Below are 18,092 nucleotides of genomic sequence, written 5' to 3' on the forward strand. Positions count from 1 at the left end.
ATGGGATTTCCCCACAGGGTTTTGAAAAATAGCTGGAAATAAGGTCTGTGGAAACAAACCTCTTTGATAAATGCAAGTTTTGTTCAGCCGGATAATCTCCACATGTCTACCCTACTTTTATAATTTTCGAATCATAAATCTAATCGATAGATTATAAAAGGGTTTTAGGACGGTTTTCAGAAGCCAACTCCATCGATCAAGCTGGCTGAAAGGTTCTCTCCCTCTTCTTCTCATTAGAGGGAGACAGTGGCCCCGTCTCAGGTCGGTTAAATGAAATCCTTGCTTCTCTCACTTGCGTCGTTTCCCTGTGTTTAGTCCCTTCCTCCAGGGAAGCATGGAGGGACGCAAGGAAACCACGAGAAGCAGGGAAATGAGTTTTAAGAGCAATGGGACGTCCTTTCCTCCGGAGCGTCACGTGAAGCGACGTCCGTTTGTGATGACGCCGCACAGCTGTTCGTCTGACAGCAGCTCTGTCCCCGTTATTTTCACAAAAACCCCTGCCACACATTTACTGACTTAAACATTTGTATCATCTGTTGTAGACCCCAATAAATAAAATCAAATAAGAACTCATTTTCAAAAAAGATAAACGTCATTCTTAAAATGTATAAACGAACAATAATTTGATTAATATTGATTAGAGTGCACAATAGAAATAAAATAATTGAGAGAAGAAAAATATATATATTATTTATCAAAACCCAGTTAGATAAACATTCATTGGATTGCACACTTTGTTTGTTTGTGTGGATATGTAGCACATTAACATTTGAATAGCACTTAATGACTTACTGAATGGAAATGACAGTAAATGAAAATATAAAACGAAAAAAGCGATCATGAAAATGTTTCCAGTAAGTGAATACAATGATTTTTGACCACTTTGTTGTTCAGATATATCACATATTTGTAACTAAATGGTACGTGAATTGAAACAAAACACAGTTTAAACTGAGGAGTGACTCTCGTGAGTTTCATTTATTTTCTTCACTCCGCTGGGGTACTGCTCTCATGTCAAGAATAAGAAGCATGAGATCAGTGCAGTGTGAGACCGAGGACCGAGGAGCGAGGAAATAAAAATGGTCGACCTGAGACAGGACCCCGGTGAGACCGAGGACCGAGGAGCGAGGAAATGAAAATAGTCGACCTGAGACAGGGCCAGTCACTCTCCTTGAACTCCTCCGGTGACTTACTTTTATTTGAAGATTGTTTTTTGCCCGGCGCTTGGCCGGTCACCGCTGGTATTAAAAAAATTTTGGCGAATGGTTAGGTGGCGCGATCGTTTGTTGTGAACGGAGGAGGAGCCTGCTCGCGCTGCGCTCCGCAGCAAACAGCTGTTTGCTTTTCACCAAACAACGACAACCGACTCATGCAACGCTATGTTGTAGCGTTAATAAACGTCAAAATACCAATACCACAGGACAATTTTTTTTAAAGCAATATTTTTAGTGGCCCGAGCGGGCAAGTGGAAAGTACGTTATGCTGGCCCGGGGTGTCTAAATAGTGCTTCCGGGCCAGCGGGCCATTTATAATGTCTAGCCCTGCATGTACTAAGTAAAATAATCTGAGTATCAAAATATAAAATTAATGTGACCTGAATACCGTTGCTTTAAATGTACCTTGATATTACATGACGAGAGAAAATAACTATCAATAAGATGTTTTCACTTAATTGTATTTTGAAAGACAACAGAACAATGTGTTAACTGTGTTCGTTATTCTCCCGACCAGGAGAGAAGCTTTAAAATAGGAGACTAAATGGAGTCTCTGTGAAAGTTCAATTGGGTACTTTAATTAAAAAAGGCGCGGGTTGGTCACAAGCATGGTATTGTTCAGTCAGACAAACAGCTGTGATCCGCTCCTCGATAGGGAAGAGAAGAGAATGGATCTCTCCTCCGGTGCTGTTATATCCTCTGCTGGCTCCTCCCCGCCAGCCGGCTCACCTCGTCTCCAATGTCCGTTATTGCATTTAAACAGAGGATAGGTTCTTTTCACATTCAATATATGCTTAACACGCCGTTTCTCCTCATATTCTCTTTCATCACTTTTCATTTAACACATTCTAAACGCTGTAATCAATACTCTAAACAATACTTCTCGGCTCGTTTGATTTCCGGTCATTCCGGATGTTGTCACATGCTACTCTCGCCTGTAAACAATAATGTATTCAAATAAACTGTACCTTCATTTAATATTCAGCATGGTAGTATCTCGACATCTATAGTTGTAGTGTTAAATCAGTAGGCTTCGGTTTGCACCACTCTATATCATTTCGCTACTAAATTCACCTCTTCAGGAAATCGTATATTAGCCACATGCTAAATGCTAACCGTAGATGAAGGATTTTCAGAATAAAAGCTTAACTGCTTGTGCACAAGAATTTCTGGTTTTTCAGTATAAAAGAGCATTAAAACTGACGGCATGTTTAAACTACATTTCCCCATTAAAACATTGATTTTAATTTCTAACAGTCCCTCCTTACACACCTAAAAGGTGTGTATAATACTGAAATCAATGAGTTCTTCATCTGAACTTTGCATATTACATATCTCATATTAACAAACATACAATCAAATGGAATGGTTTTACAGCCGGCTTTACAAAAATACAAAATAAATTCTTGTCTGTGTTCAAACATAAAAGTTTTCCCTTGTGCATAACTTCTAGTGTTTACATTCAATATCATTCTTCAAAATAGCAGCAATGGCTTGGTATCAGAACATTTCTTCCTCCCTCCTTTCACAGAAACCGTTCTCATACCACGCTCAGTGTTAAGGCACTTGTTTTTACAAAGTGAAAAGAAATAAACCATTTTAGAATAGCAATAAAATAGTAAAGTCAAATAAAATAGACCATCTTGGTTGTAGTGTAAAATAAATTGGAGCTTAAAAATATACTATCTTGGAATAGTATAAAATAAATTGAAAATAAAAATACACTATCTTGGAATAGTATAAAATAAATTGAAATAAAAATATACTATCTTGGAATAGTATAAAATAAATTGAAATGGATTGGTTCCATGGTTTCATTTTGCTCACTTCTTCTTATGATATCATTTAAAGAATCACATCGGCTGGACATTCATCGAACAATCTCATCTCTGAACATCCATATCATTTAACATCATTCAAACTAACTCATCATTTTCATCAACATCTGTATATGGGGGTGGATCGTCCTGTTCTACTAACATTGGAAACTGTCCCCCCATTTGATATTGACCCCTAGCATATTCCTGGTTGAGGGCCCCATTAATCAGTCGGTTTACACAAGCGCGGATGCAGGTTGAGAAACAACAACTACCCAGTGCCAATGTCACGATCACACCTGAGACAGAGATCAGTCCATTTAGTAAAAAACCCTTGTACTTCCCCAGCCAACCATCCAAGAAATCCTCGAGGGGGTTCTTCTCTATCCCACTGTTGTCTGCTAACTCCATGCTCAAAGTAGTGAGTCCTTTCAGAGCCTTGGTTACCGATCCATCAGGTGAGGTATTGTTTGGGATGAAAGTACAACATAATGTTCCAAACATTTTGCATACTCCCCCTTTTTCTGCCAACAACATATCTAGGGCCACTCTGTTCTGCAAAGACATCTGGCTGGTCATGTCCAGTTGTTCACTTAGTCCCTTCATCGCATCCTTGGAGTCATTTATGAACCTCTGCTGATTGTAGTAGATATAGTTAATCCAGTCCACGTTCTTATTTATGGTGGGCCAAAGAAAAATGGATTCCAACCCTGCTAAGATCTGGTTTCTAGCTTTAAACTCATCTGGGACTCCCCTGGGCACCATGTGTCAATGTACACAGTGGAATCAAAACTCCCTCTACCGACTGACCTTTTGGCTCTAGTTGCTTTGGGTTGGACCGCCATGTTTATCAGTTGCTCGGCCGTCATTGGTACTGCATAAAAAGGCATCACTAGCTGTACCAGAGCACAGGTCCCTGTCCAATCCCGTGGTAAAACTGAGAACAGGGTTTTAGTACCACAATACCACCACACATCTGTTCTGGGATACTGCCTGATGGGCATGGCTATACCTGGGAGAAAATCCTGCTGGCTTAAAATCGTTGTAGAATTGCACCACTTAAGAGTACCTACTTCTATACCTTTTAGGTAGTCCCTTGTGATGCAATCATAAAGTCCCTCGTAAGATGTGAAATCAGGTGGAATGTCATTCATTTTTACCACTGGATATTTTTGTGCAATGTCGACACAATCTGCTGGGGATTTTTTCCCAGAGTTTGTACATACAGAGCTGTTCTCTTGGGTTATTGTGGGCGTTAAATGGAAATGGCACTGTTCCCAAACTTGGTCGGGCAGCCGCACAAGCCAGACAGTCCGCCATCTTGCTCTGCTTAACAGAATAAACAACCCAGTCTAACCAGGAATTTGTGTCCTCGTATCCTGTTTCTACTGCTATGACTTTCTGTATAGAGGTCGTACTCAGATAGGTGACCAATGGATTGTTCACAGATTTAGCAGGGAGTATTTCTGGTTCTCGTTTAGTATCTCTGTAGTTTTCCTAGCCTGCTGTGTAGACAAAACTTGCATAATATTACTCAGAGTTCGGACATATTCATCCACTTCTATTTGTCTAATATCTAAAACTGGACCACTCCCTCCTTGGAGAAGGCCCAAGCTTTGGCATACCTCTTGTTGTTATGAGACCTATTGTCAACTACATGTTATTATTTATTAACTACGTCACTGAAAATCAACATATCTGTATAATCATGACACTCCCTCCTTTGAGCATAAAATGCTCAATTAATATTGCAATGATTACCCTATTATGAACAGGACATGTAAAACCCATAACGTTGCATTAAATAAATATAAATTCTCCGTGTACCCACAAGGCGTACAAAAATATCATATGATGTATGGCTTTCTGATGGCATAAATGCATATTCACAAAACATTTCCCATTAGCACTTCTAATAGTTTACTTGTTTCAATAATGGCTTTTGTCATGGTATTATGCATCATCGTTGCTGCGAAAAACAATACCCCTGGTGTCGCTAATGCGTCTCAATAACTCTAGGATTAGAGGATTGGTTGACACTGCTGAACTAACATATGATAAAATAATCATTCTCCAAACTGGAGGGAAAATATGAACTATTCTCACAGAGGGTGACCTGCATGAAGGGCTGGTGCCCCTCACTCAAATGAGATATTGCCTTACGCACTACACTATAAATCAGTAAAGTTACTCAAGAATAAATAAATAAAGACTGATTCTTGAAACTGTTGTAAAAACCCTACAACTTCTTCATCAGTGTTATGTTATTTAATCTGCGGCTCATGCCTTAAAACAGATACTTCAGACCGATTATAAAATTGTGTTTATGAGAAAAATGTAATCTGACTCCATAAATCACATAATTGTTTGATTAAAAACTGCACTTCTGGCTAAGAATAAATGAAGTTCCCCTTTAAACACAGCCCCGGTCTTCTGACGGGGTCTATCTATGTACTGGCTGGAAAATGTTGGGCCAGTCTCTGTCGCTCCGTCACAGTTCTCCCACTAACAGTCACTCTCTAGTTCTGCTGGGTTCTTGTTGACTTCTTGACCGGTTTGAGACAAGCGACCCTATAGGACACCTCCCTTTGTAGCCAGACTTCACCACAGCAGAATCGAGTTTCTGTTTTCAGGTCTGGACAGCTTCACGTCAGGTGTATCGCCGCCCCTTGCATATTTTGGGTGGAAGCCCGTCTTCTTGACCTCACTAGTTGTGTGGACACAATAGTTTTCTGTGTGGGGGAACAACATCACTTGTAATCTGTATCCTTCTCATAATTACAAAAATAGTCTGCTAAATGTTCTACTCTGCTACTTCTAATTGGTGGATGCTCTGTGTAAATGCAAATTCAAAGCAAAAGGAGCAAATTGAATTTGCATTTCACGAAATGGCGATTGCCCTGTCTTTGTTTTTCCACATGTGGGGTGTAAACAAGATGGCACCCGATTATTTCGCACTCTGACCTGTAGACAAAGAGATTTGTCCTTGCGGCTCTCAGGTGGGAGTTTAAACAATGGCGAGGTGATCTTTAAACGAACCGTAACAAAGTAAACCACTGGTGTGGTATTATAAACCCTGAAATCCAAGCCAAAACAACACTTAGTTTAAAATAACAACATTTCTATCTAGTTTACTATGAAAAAATGGGCTACTATGAAAAAATGGGCTTTATCTTATTGATATCATCACTTAAAGTTAGGAACCCTTACGCACTAGCTATAAACCTGTTCACGTAATATTTGACTTTATAGTCGACTATGGTTAACTGTTGCTATTTGGACACGCCAAACCGGGACCAATATGGAGACCTATCAGCCACTGATAATAGACCATCGTCTTATTACTGCACTGCTGTTGTAATTCCGATTACCGTAACCCACCCGCAATATCTTTTTTAAACAGAACAGTTTTAACCACTGATAAAGGCTTAGACCTTAACCAAGCCTTTCTTGAAAAGGACTTTCTTTAAAGCACTGACTTCGGTCTTAACCCTGAGTTGATTCACTATGCCCCGCTGGTTTTCACTTACTCGGCCCTTAACCGATTCGCTATGTCTCCAGATCTTAACAAAAAATCGTCAAATGGGCTATATACCCTTACGTCATAGGCTAAATAACTATTAACGTAACAAGAGACACCTATGTGAAAGCAGCAAGGCACCTATCCGAAGTACAATGTCCACACAATATATATTTAAAATTCAACACCCACACGTGGTTAATAGCATGCAAGGTTAATGGAACAAAAGAAAGTGTGAACTCACCCTGCTTGTGACAAAACAACGCCTCGTGGTTTTAGAGTGATTATTTTATCAATTTGGGTTGTTTTAACATTAAAATGCACAGCTATTTTCAGGATCAGCCGGCTGCCATCAAACACACAAATCTAACTTTGCCTAGTTTAACTAGTGAAGAATCTTTGTCATAACAGGCATCTTCTTACCGATTGATTTGAGCTCTTGTGTGTCGAATGGCTGCAAGCGTCTCCAGGAAACAGCCGGTTGGTTTTCTCTCCTCGGTCAGCGGCAGGGGCGGACCTAGCACATTTGGTGCCCTAGGCGAGCTTCACCACTGCGCCCCCCCCCAAAAAAATATCAAAACATCTTAACAGTTATACAGTAAAGTACTGCAGCTTTATTTATTACAAGCAAGAACAAGAGCTAAGAATAAATGTAAAGTGCACACTAAAGAATTAAAACAAATAAACAACTTAGCTAACAAACAATAATAATATCAATAACAAACAATAAAAGAATGTGCAAATTTGCTTTCAAAGAAAATTAAGAAGAAATGTAAAGTGCACACTAAATAATTAAAACAAACAACTTAGCTAACAAACAATAATAATAATAACAATAAAAAACAATAAAATAACGTGCACATTTGCTTTAAAAGAAAATTATGTATTGTAAAATATGTTACACATGTCAAATAATCAAAATATAATATGCTAAATAAACAAACAAATACATAAAAATTACAAATTCACTTTGTCTCAAGAACTATTTACATTCCACTCCCTATCATCACACAAGGTTGGCCTACATATTAGCTCCTACTGGTTTCCATTTACAGTGCAATCCTTCTGGCCTTCCTCGCTGCAAAGTCATCAATCACATCATCATATGAAATCTGACCACCAACCTCATGGTTAATACTGATTACAGCCAGACCACTGAGGCGTTCTTGAGCCATGGTGGACCTCAGGTATGTTTTCAAGAGTTTTAATTTGGAAAAACTCCTCTCGGCTGAAGCTACTGTTACTGGTAGCGTTGCACTGATCCGCAGAGCAATACACAAGTTGGGATATATTTCGGTGAGCTGCTTTGTGTGTATGAATTTCAACAACTCAAGAGTTGTCATGCTCTTTGATGGCAAGTCAGGTACATTTTCCAACTCCTGAGCCAGCTCCTTCCCATCCAAATCAGATTGCCCTCCATGGCTTAAGGTGTGTGCAAGTGCCTCTGCTTGCTTCATCAGCTCTTGGTGTGGCAGGTCTGGGAAGTTGTACAGAATGCCAAACTTGTCTTGCACATGTTCAAGAGTGGTAAACCTCTCCTTTTGTGCTGACACTGCAGCATCTACCACCACGTTAAAGAACGTTACCTCCAGATTTTGCAAGGCATTCCTCAATGGCTCATCAGGAGACTCATATGAGAAGTGCCTCTTTGTTGACTTCAGCCGCTTTTGCACAAGGACTGCATCCACATTCATGTCTTCACACATGTCCTTGGCTGATGTTTGTGCAGCCACAAAGCCTGTGGCTCTGTAGGATTTGAGAGCTTTTTCAGTCTTTTTCAGTAGACTTACTGCTACATCCACTTGCATTGTTTGGGACTGCAGGACTTTGCTCACCTGCTGAGTCATACCAGACCACTGTGCACAGTGAAAAGCGGAATGACCCCACTTCTTCTGCCAGAGACTGGGCTTCAATCCTGATGATTGGGTCTTTGGCCTGGTTTCTCACCTCAAGCAGTGCCTCTCTCACAGCTGCGGCTTCATATCGCAGAGGCTCCACAGCTTTCACTCTGCTCTCCCATCTGGTTTCTGACCACATTTTGAGTGAAAGGTTGACGTGTTTCTTGAGGATGGCCCATCTCTGTGTAGAGGCAGAAAACAGGCAGTATAGCTTCTGCACAATGCCAAAAAATGATATGGCATCTTTGGAGCTTTTGGCAGCATCAGCAATGACCAAATTGAGTGTATGTGCCCCACAAGGCACAAACAAAGCTCTTGGGTTCAACTGCAGTAGCCTGGCCTGTACTCCCTTGTTCTTCCCTCTCATATTTGCGCCGTTGTCATATGACTGTCCTCTGCAGTCATCAAAGGCAATCTGCAACTCCTCCAGCCTCTTCAAAATCAGGGCGGACAAACTTTCACCAGTGGACTCCTCTGCTACTAGGAATCCCATGAAGTGCTCTTTAATCTGGGGGTCTTCTTCCAGTGTCACAATTCTGATGACTACTGACAGCTGTTCAGTGTGGCTAACATCCGGGGTGCAATCTAAAATGAGGGAAAAGTACTTGCATTTCTTTATTTCTTGCACTATTGTTGATAGAATCTTTCCACTGATGCATTCAATCAACTCATTCTGAATGGTTTTGCCCAAGTAGCTGTGGTGGGATGTTTGACTTTTAATCTTGTGGATGTGGTCTTTCATCACTGGGTCAAACTGCGCCAAAAGCTCAACCTCTTTCAAAAAGTTTCCATTTGAAGGAGAGTGGAATATTTCTGTCTTTCCTCTCAATGCCATATTTCGCCCTGCCAGAGACTGTACAATAGCAACCAATCGTGTCAGCACTGCTCTCCACCGACTCTTCTCTGCCTCAAGGAGGGCCTGCTCTTGTTTGTCTATTGTTGTACCTTGTTTTAATCGAACTGCCAATTCTTTCCATGACGCCAAATTGTTCAGGTGTTCCGGACTATTTTCATGGCTGGTCAAAACAGCACTTGCATTTTTCCAATCCGACAGTCCTGCATTTGTTAAATGAATTTGTTTTGGAGATAAAAGTTGACAACAAAAACAAAAAAGACTGTTCTTCTTTTTTGAATATGTCACCCAACTTCTTTTGATCCTTTCTCCATTTACTAAGGTCCTGCTGAAGTACTGGTGGTGGCAACTTCTCCCATCATCTCTCCTTGGGAAAATGAAATCAGGTGTTATCTGATATGGTCCTCTCTGAACAAACTCTGTCCTCATTGTGTCTGTGAGATGTGAAGGGCAGTCAGCAGGATCGGTTGGTAGTGGATCGTCTGTCTTTGCTGCATCTGGAGGGCATGTGAAGCACATTTTCTCACCTCATATTCACAATATCTTCACACACACACACACACACACACACACACACACACACACACACACACACACACACACACACACACACACACACACACACACACACACACACACACACACACACACACACACACACACACACACACACACACACACACACACACACACACACACACACACACACACACAACCCCAATTCCAAAAAGGTTGGGACAGTGTGTAAAATGTAAATAAAAACAGAAAGCAATTATTTGAAAGCATGAGGACAATTAGGTTTATAGCTAAACATCTTTACATTCATCAGGCACACACCTGAGAAGAGTGTATGGGTGGAATCTGTGGTGCAATCAGGATGAGATGCAGCAGGCTGTTCTGACGTTCCTTGCAGTGGTTCTGGGCCTATACATATATAGAGAACACACAAGAGCAAATATATTGGCTGGATTAGAAATGGCACGACAGTCATTTTTACATTCAATTATTTATCATCACATCAGGAACATCTATTGACATATTGTACTAACCAGAACAAACAGACACAGTGGTCAGTGGCAGGGTGGAATCAGTGGTCATCTCATCAGGATGAGCAGCTTGCTGTTCTGACGTTCCTTCATGTGGTTCTAGGTCTATAAATATAGAAAGAACACACAAGAGCAAATATATTGACTGGATTTCACATTCAATTATTTATCATCAGGAACATCTATTGACACATTGCACTCACCTGAGGAAGCCGGCACAGCTGAGGTGCATGGCGGTTCCTTGTCAACTGATGCAGCAGATGGTCCCAGATATTTTAAAAGTGAATCTAAAATGATATAACAAAATGTGTATTATCAACATTGAATAATTTCCATTTGTTAAATGTAGCTATTATTTAGTTAGTAAGCATTAGGACAGCCTGACAGGTCTGATTCAACTAATCAAGAGCTATGCCTATCTTATTAGAACAGTTGAATCAGGTGTGTTAGTTCTGGGTTGGAACGAAAACATTCAACAGGACTGGAGTTGAGAACCACTGAGCTAGTTAGCTAACGTTAGCGCACATTATGACAGGGTTGAATTTGGCAAATGTTTGACTCGGATAGTCAATGTGCTTTCTGAGGTAAACTTAACGTTAGCTAACGTTACCAACTAACTAACATTCCACCACACTGGCTAGCTCGCTACACCAAAACTAACATTGTTATTATTACTAATATTTCTATTTCATGACACAAAGAAAATAGCCTTATGACAGTTTCGACTGAATGGCAATAACAAACGCTGGCTAGCTAACGTTGGCTTGGCTAACTAGCAAGATTACATGATCCATTCGCTAATGTTGACAATACAATCAAAATTGCATACCTTTCACCTTGGCACGTTTCTCTTCTTCTTCTTTTCTTCTGTTTTTATACTGCGCCCCAGATGGCTTTTGCCTCTTCATAGTTCTCTAACGTTAGTCTTTCTTTCCTCAACGCTCAATTTTATAAACACTTGACCGATACCCATCAATGCACAGCGCTCTAGCATGTTCTGACTGTGAACACCTAAAGCCGAGGCTCTTAGACCGACCGACCGTTTTAGATTTTTGGCTCATTTTCCCTTATGTTAGAATTTTTTTTTTTATGTAAGAATAATGGTTGCAGATATAGAGGGGGGGCGCCAAAACTGCGCCAAGCAAAACAAATAAAAATTTTTTTTTTTTTTTTTTGTTGTTGCAATTTTTGGCGCCCCCCTCTGGGTGGCGCTCTAGGCAACCGCCTATATTGCCTGTAGGAAGCTCCGCCCCTGGTCAGCGGGATCACGTCAGGGAATTCACCAGATTGTTAACTGTGTTCGTTATTCTCCCGACCAGGAGAGAAGCTTTAAAAGGAGACTAAATGGAGTCTCTGTGAAAGTTCAATTGGGTACTTTAATTAAAAAAGGCGCGGGTTGGTCACAAGCATGATATTGTTCAGTCAGACAAACAGCTGTGATCCGCTCCTCGATAGGGAAGAGAAGAGCATGGATCTCTCCTCCGGTGCTGTTATATATCCTCTGCTGGCTCCTCCCCGCCAGACGGCTCACCTCGTCTCCAATGTCCGTTATTGCATTTAAACAGAGGATAGGTTCTTTTCACATTCAATATATGCTTAACACGCCGTTTCTCCTCATATTCTCTTTCATCACTTTTCATTTAACACATTCTAAACGCTGTAATCAATACTCTAAACAATACTTCTCGGCTCGTTTGGTTTCCGGTCATTCCGGATGTTGTCACATGCTACTCTCGCCTGTAAACAATAATGTATTCAAATAAACTGTACCTTCATTTAATATTCAGCATGGTAGTATCTCGACATCTATAGTTGTAGTGTTAAATCAGTAGGCTTCGGTTTGCACCACTCTATATCATTTCGCTACTAAATTCACCTCTTCAGGAAATCGTATATTAGCCACATGCTAAATGCTAACCGTAGATGAAGGATTTTCAGAATAAAAGCTTAACTGCTTGTGCACAAGAATTTCTGGTTTTTCAGTATAAAAGAGCATTAAAACTGACGGCATGTTTAAACTACATTTCCCCATTAAAACATTGATTTTAATTTCTAACAAATGTGACCTTAAAAAAAAGTACCCAAGCATTCAGCATATTCAGGCATGTATTAATTATTGTTTGTGTAAAAGACAACACTGTAACACGTGAGAACATACTACAGAAATAAAATCTGAGCTGGCAAGAAAATGCTCTGTAAATGTACCAGTAATCTGATTTAGTCTTTTCTTTATGAAACTGCAAGAGAATACAGGTATATTTTTTGTATGCTAATAGCTTAATCCCGTTGCATGTAATCCATTACTCCCAGAGCCTGGTCCTATGTACATCAAACTTTTCTTTACTGAATGTTGTGTGATGCTGCTAGTGTTGGACTCTCAATTGTTTGGCACCAATGAATATTTTGTTTAATTTGTCTCACTTGTATCATCTTCGCCCCCAGTTTGCAATGAAGCCTGATTATCTGCACATCTGGCCAAGAAATACATTCATGATGATCGCCCTGCCCAACTTGGTGAGTGTGAATGTTATTTTCTTCTCTCCTGCGTGTTATAGTTGGCTCATTCTCACTACTATATGTTAATTGAGCAATGGGTGCAGCATCATTTTGACAGGAATCACATGACTGACCTCTGGGATTTCCTCTTAGTTAATTAACCTTATTTCCAGATCATAGCCACTGGGGGCTTAGTCATTGGAAATATGCTGATCACACTTCTCCTTCCATCAGTCTCTGTGTGAAGCCATCGCTCTACTCTTCTGTCGTTCTTAATACAAGAATGATTTTTTTCTGCAAGTCTGACTCGGCATAATAGTGAAACGAGGTTAAGCAGCTGGCTTTGGCGTGCACCATAGTTACCATTAGGGCTGACATACAAACACTAAGTCATCCTTGCTGCTGTGGATACCATGGTAACAGAGACAGTGCTGAAAGGTCCTTAGGGAGGACTAGTGATCTTGATAGATAAAACTTGCTCGAATGGACAGGAAACAGCACGCCCACACCCTCAGTGCACTGCATCCATCACTCTCACTGGGTGGAGTTTGGCTATTACAATGGCATATGGGGGGGAAGATCCTATACCAAGTTCAGCATGGAGGATTTTTACGGTCCATTAAAGTAATATAAGTCTGTACTATTCAAATGTAGAAGTCTTGCGTGTACAGCAGCGGTGAACGGTCAGGGCCTTCAAGGTATTCAGAGAATACCCTGGAACACTCGATTTAATTGATAAATAAAATGAATAAATGAGAATCGTATATGTGTGTGTGTGTGTGTGTGTGTGTGTGTGTGTGTGTGTGTGTGTGTGTGTGTGTGTGTGTGTGTGTGTGTGTGTGTGTGTGTGTGTGTGTGTGTGTGTGTGTGTGTGTGTGTGTGTGTGTGTGTGTGTGTGTGTGTGTGTGTGTGTGTGTGTGTGTGTGTGTGTGTGTGTGTGTGTGTGTACAGAAGGTCCAGTTGTGATAGACATGGTTCGCCAACAGCATTCATTGAACTTCATTGGTGAATGGATTCAATGTTGACCGAACTACAGAAATGTACGTTTTATCCTGTTTTAACCATACATTTCAAATGCCATTATTAAATCATGGTTGTTTAAGAAAATATATATTTAAAAAAAGGAGACATGCTGAAACACACATCTGGAAACCAAGGCCATATAGTTAAAACTGGAGATATCATGATATTTAATGTTCAATAAGCACTGGTGTGATGTAACAGTTACTCAAGTTCTGTACTTGAGTAAAAAAGGGAGGTACTTTTACTTTGAGTATTTTTACATTATGCTACTTTGTACTTTAACTTCATTACATTTTGTAGGCAAATGTTGTACTTTTGACTCCACTACATTTATTTTTTACAGACTTAGTAACTGGTTAATTTGCAGAGTAAATATAAAACAACAAACATTATTAGATATTATTGTAGGTTAACGGACCTTGAAGTGATGAACACATTAATGCCCCAATTATTTTAATGACCTTAATCAATTAATAAAATAATTATCTGTTGCTTAAATACCAAAAGTAAAAGTACTCGCTATGCAAAAGTGAGTATTTTTAGCTCTAGTATTGCTACTTTTATTTAAGTAAATAATCTGAGTACTTCTTCCACCTCTGTCTATAGGTATAAAAGAGGTTGTTAATATTGAGGACTTTACATTTTTTGCATTAAATCTTATTTGATGCCGCATTTTAATAGTGCTCTTTGTAAGTCGTCTAGAAATATATTTTAATGTGCTTTAGGGCAGTGGTTCCCAACCTGGGGGTCGCTAAAGATCGCAGGGGGGGCGCCAGGCCTCAGATGATTTGAGGCCAAATCTCATATTTAGAAGAAAAAAAAGAAAAAAAAAGTACATATATATATTTTTTTACATATCATTTTTTTTTACATATTGTAACGCAATACATGATTGTCACTAAAAGCCTTGTCTCTACATTACAATAAAATATAGAAATGAATTGATTAATTAAAATAAAAATTCTAAAAATTCATCTAATACTCCTCCGATTCGCGCCAACATTGACGTCAGCTTTCATAATAATAACAGTTTGCTGCGCTTGCTAGTTAGCGACTGACTTCATAAGGTGAATATTTTTGTCTAAAAATGTATGAAAAACGTAAAGGAGATGACAGCTCATCTGCAATCAAAAAGAAAAGGAGGACCTACCTAGAGAGCTATCTTAACTTCGGTTTCATGGAGGGAATGGACAAAACCCGCCCAGAGTGTGTGATATGCAGAGAGAAGCTAGCCAACGAAAGCATGAAACCCAGCAAAATGAAGAGACGCCAACAGACCATGCACCCAGAAACATTCGGCCGTGATCGGGACTTTTTCATAAAGAAACAACACCTTGCAAAGGCAAACAAGCCAATGGATATTAGAACAGCGTTTGTTAGGGCTGGCAGCGAGGCCTCTTTTGAATGTGCACTTTTAATAGCAAAGGCAAAGAAACCGCACAACATTGGCGAGCAGCTCATTAAGCCAGCTTGCATTAAGATGGTTGAGAAACTGTGCGGCCCGCAGGTGGCGGAGAAGCTAAAAACTGTACCACTGTCAAACAATACAGTGAAAGACAGAATTGACAAGATGGCAAGTAACTGCGAGCTGCAGCTGCTCGAAAAGCTTGGAAAGGGGCCATTTGCCATATAACTTGATGAAACCACAACTTTAGCAGACGAGGCTGTGCTGATCGTTTATGTGCAATATATCAATGGGGAAGATTTGAAGCAGGACATTCTTATGTCAGTCAACCTTACCAATACCATCCGGGGTGAGGATATTTTTACTGCAGTGGATTCTTACCTCTCATCCCACAATCTTTCCTATTTGAATTTAGTTGCATGTTGCACAGACGGAGCTGCCTCAATGATGGGGAAAAACAAGGGATTTAACAGTCGCTTGAAAGAAAAGGCCCCACACTGCACAATATTTCACTGTGTGATACATCGCCAGGCCCTGGCCAGCAAGAAACTGTCAGAAGACCTCAGCGAAACACTCTCAACTGTTGTTAAAATAGTCAATTTCATCAAAGGTCGCCCCACCAACAAGCGTCTATTCGCAGACTTGTGCGAGGGTAAAGCGCGCCAAACCCTCCTCCTGCACACAAGGTGCGCTGGCTCTCATGCGGCCGAGTGCTGGCACGCTTTGTAAAAGTGAAGGAAAAAATTGAAGAGTTTCTACAAACTCGTAACCACGCACTGTCAGAGCAAGTCACTGAGTCATTCTGGATTAAAACAGCATACCTGGCCGACATCTTCAGTCTCTACAATGAAACAAACAAGCGTCTGCAAGGCGTGGAGTCCAACATTCTCCAATGTAAAGAGGTGCTCGATGCATTTGTGCGCAAACTGGAGTACAGGGTCGGGAAAATGGAGAGGGGGGAACTGCAACAGTTTCCACTACTGCTGAAACAATCCCAAAACAATCCTGAAACGGTGCCTGTGTCTGTACGTCGCAAGTTCATCCGCCATATGAACGCACTGCAAACGGAAATGCAATCACGGTTCGCTGACAAAGACGAGTATGTCTCCAAGGAATTGTGGGTTTTAGATCCCTTTATTACAAAAGTTGAGGATGTGGAATACCTGGATTGCGAAGATGAGCTCACCGACATCCAAGCTGACTCGCTGTCAAAGAAATACTTCCAGGAAAAAGGATTAAAAAAGTTTGGGATTGTCAAAGGACCAAGCCTCGCTCCAAAGCTCACACTGCATGCCACGACCAGGATTATACTCCCATTCAGTACGACATATCTATCAGAAACAGCCTTCAGCGCACTTGTTGCCATCAAAACAAAAGCACTGTAAGAATAAGTGAGAAATGTATTTAACTTCTGTTAGACAGCTATATGCCATACATTTTTGCATACATTCACACTAAATATTTATTCAGTATGATAGCTGCCAAACAGAAGTTAAATCCATTTCTCACTTATTCTGAAAATGTACTTAACCCCAAATAAAAGAACCCAATAAAAAGAGTTGTTAAATATTAGTGAAGTCACGTTGTAATAATAACAACTAATCTCTCTCGGTTTTTTTTGTTTTCTTTTTGTGCTTTGCCAAACGCCACTGTGTCAAGTGTCCTAGTTGGGTTGCCGTACGGAGTTGTCCAGTATGGCAGACCATCTTGCACATGCGCAGTACAGATCGGGCAGGGGGGCAGATCAGCAACAGCGATAATTAAAGTTTCAAAGTTTTGGGGGGTCGCAAATTCCAACAGGATTCATTTGGGGGGTCCCTGGGTGAAAAAGGTTGGGAACCCCTGCTTTAGGGGACACCAAACAGTAAGTATTTACAGTACTCTGAGTTAAATTTGAATTGTTGTAATTGAATGTGTCACAATGAATCTGAGCGTAACATTCCTGTCCACTCGTTTTTTTCTCATTTTCTATTCAGGACAAGACATTCACCTGCACCCTGTTCATGCCCTTTGACGAGTTTGAGAAGATCACCACAGGAGATGAAGTCATGGAGTTTTTCCAGGAATACTTCGCAGACACCATACCACTGATAGGAGTGTAGGTGACTTCCTAACCTCCCCCTCTCTCTCTATCCATTGTCTCCCACAGCCTTGCTGTGACATGGGTTGGTTTTTGAATTTGATGTGAACCTCATGGTGTTGGTTAAAAGCTTTCTGTAACGTCCTTGCCAAGTTGTTTCAGCCATTTTGAGACACTTACAATGAAACAGGATTTGAGGTAACTTGAGAGTACAATCTCCGAACTGCTCCAAATGTCTTGTCCCCGACTTAGGATTCTTACATTTCAATGTTGAGTCCTAATCATAGTGCCAACGTGCACCTCAATGCAGTGTCAACCAATTTCCCATTACCTTATGTTGTCGGTGACAGAGATAGGGAAAGTATTTCAAGGTGAGATGCCCAATTCAAATCGAGCCTAAAAGTCAGGACCTCTTTGCGAATACTTCAAGGCAGCAGTGGAAGTCTTTACAGGTTCAAAAAGAAGTCACTAGAGATAGCCAAGTGCTTTATTGTTAACGAAAGGCTTAAGCTGTATTAACATGATACGTGATTTGCTCTTTGCTCACTGCAAGGTTATGCGTAGAGCCTTGTGGTAAAAAAACGGCCAGATACGTTTTGAGTTTTTAAGTTCTGATAGCTTGTGCCGCTTAGCACAGCTCTGATGTGATTGGTCAGCGTTAATCGAGGTAAAAGTTGGAATATTCGAAGTATGAGTGCCACATGACAATTTCGTATAGTGGTATCTTTTATTTGTCAGAT

General features: G+C 40.5%; 2 protein-coding genes across 3 annotated transcripts in view; one reads left to right on the plus strand and one right to left on the minus strand.

Moving 5' to 3' along the window:
* The window catches only part of kmo (kynurenine 3-monooxygenase), a 42,165-nt gene that overhangs the window by 12,083 nt on the left and 11,990 nt on the right, over positions 1-18,092 (plus strand). The window contains exons 9-10 of the mRNA XM_079690995.1: positions 12,791-12,862; positions 17,249-17,370. Coding sequence (XP_079547121.1) covers positions 12,791-12,862; positions 17,249-17,370 — 194 coding nt within the window. The remainder of the gene's footprint in view (positions 1-12,790; positions 12,863-17,248; positions 17,371-18,092) is intronic.
* LOC307045370 (zinc finger MYM-type protein 1-like) lies at positions 1,608-12,784 on the minus strand. 2 transcript variants are annotated; one of them, XM_079690993.1, is made up of 4 exons: positions 10,552-12,784; positions 10,352-10,453; positions 10,140-10,226; positions 1,608-9,799 (listed from the first exon to the last, which is right to left on the minus strand). In XM_079690993.1, exons 2-4 carry the CDS (start codon positions 10,398-10,400, stop codon positions 8,319-8,321), a joined length of 1,617 nt encoding a protein of 538 aa, XP_079547119.1. In that variant the 5' UTR covers positions 10,401-10,453; positions 10,552-12,784; the 3' UTR covers positions 1,608-8,318. The 2 variants fall into 2 exon arrangements, with proteins under 2 accessions (XP_079547119.1, XP_079547118.1); XM_079690992.1 differs by lacking the exons at positions 10,352-10,453; positions 10,552-12,784 and having other exon boundaries at positions 10,140-10,341.

Source organism: Notothenia rossii (genome assembly GCF_949606895.1).
Source record: "Notothenia rossii genome assembly, chromosome: 6".
NCBI classification, from domain to species: domain Eukaryota; kingdom Metazoa; phylum Chordata; class Actinopteri; order Perciformes; family Nototheniidae; genus Notothenia; species Notothenia rossii.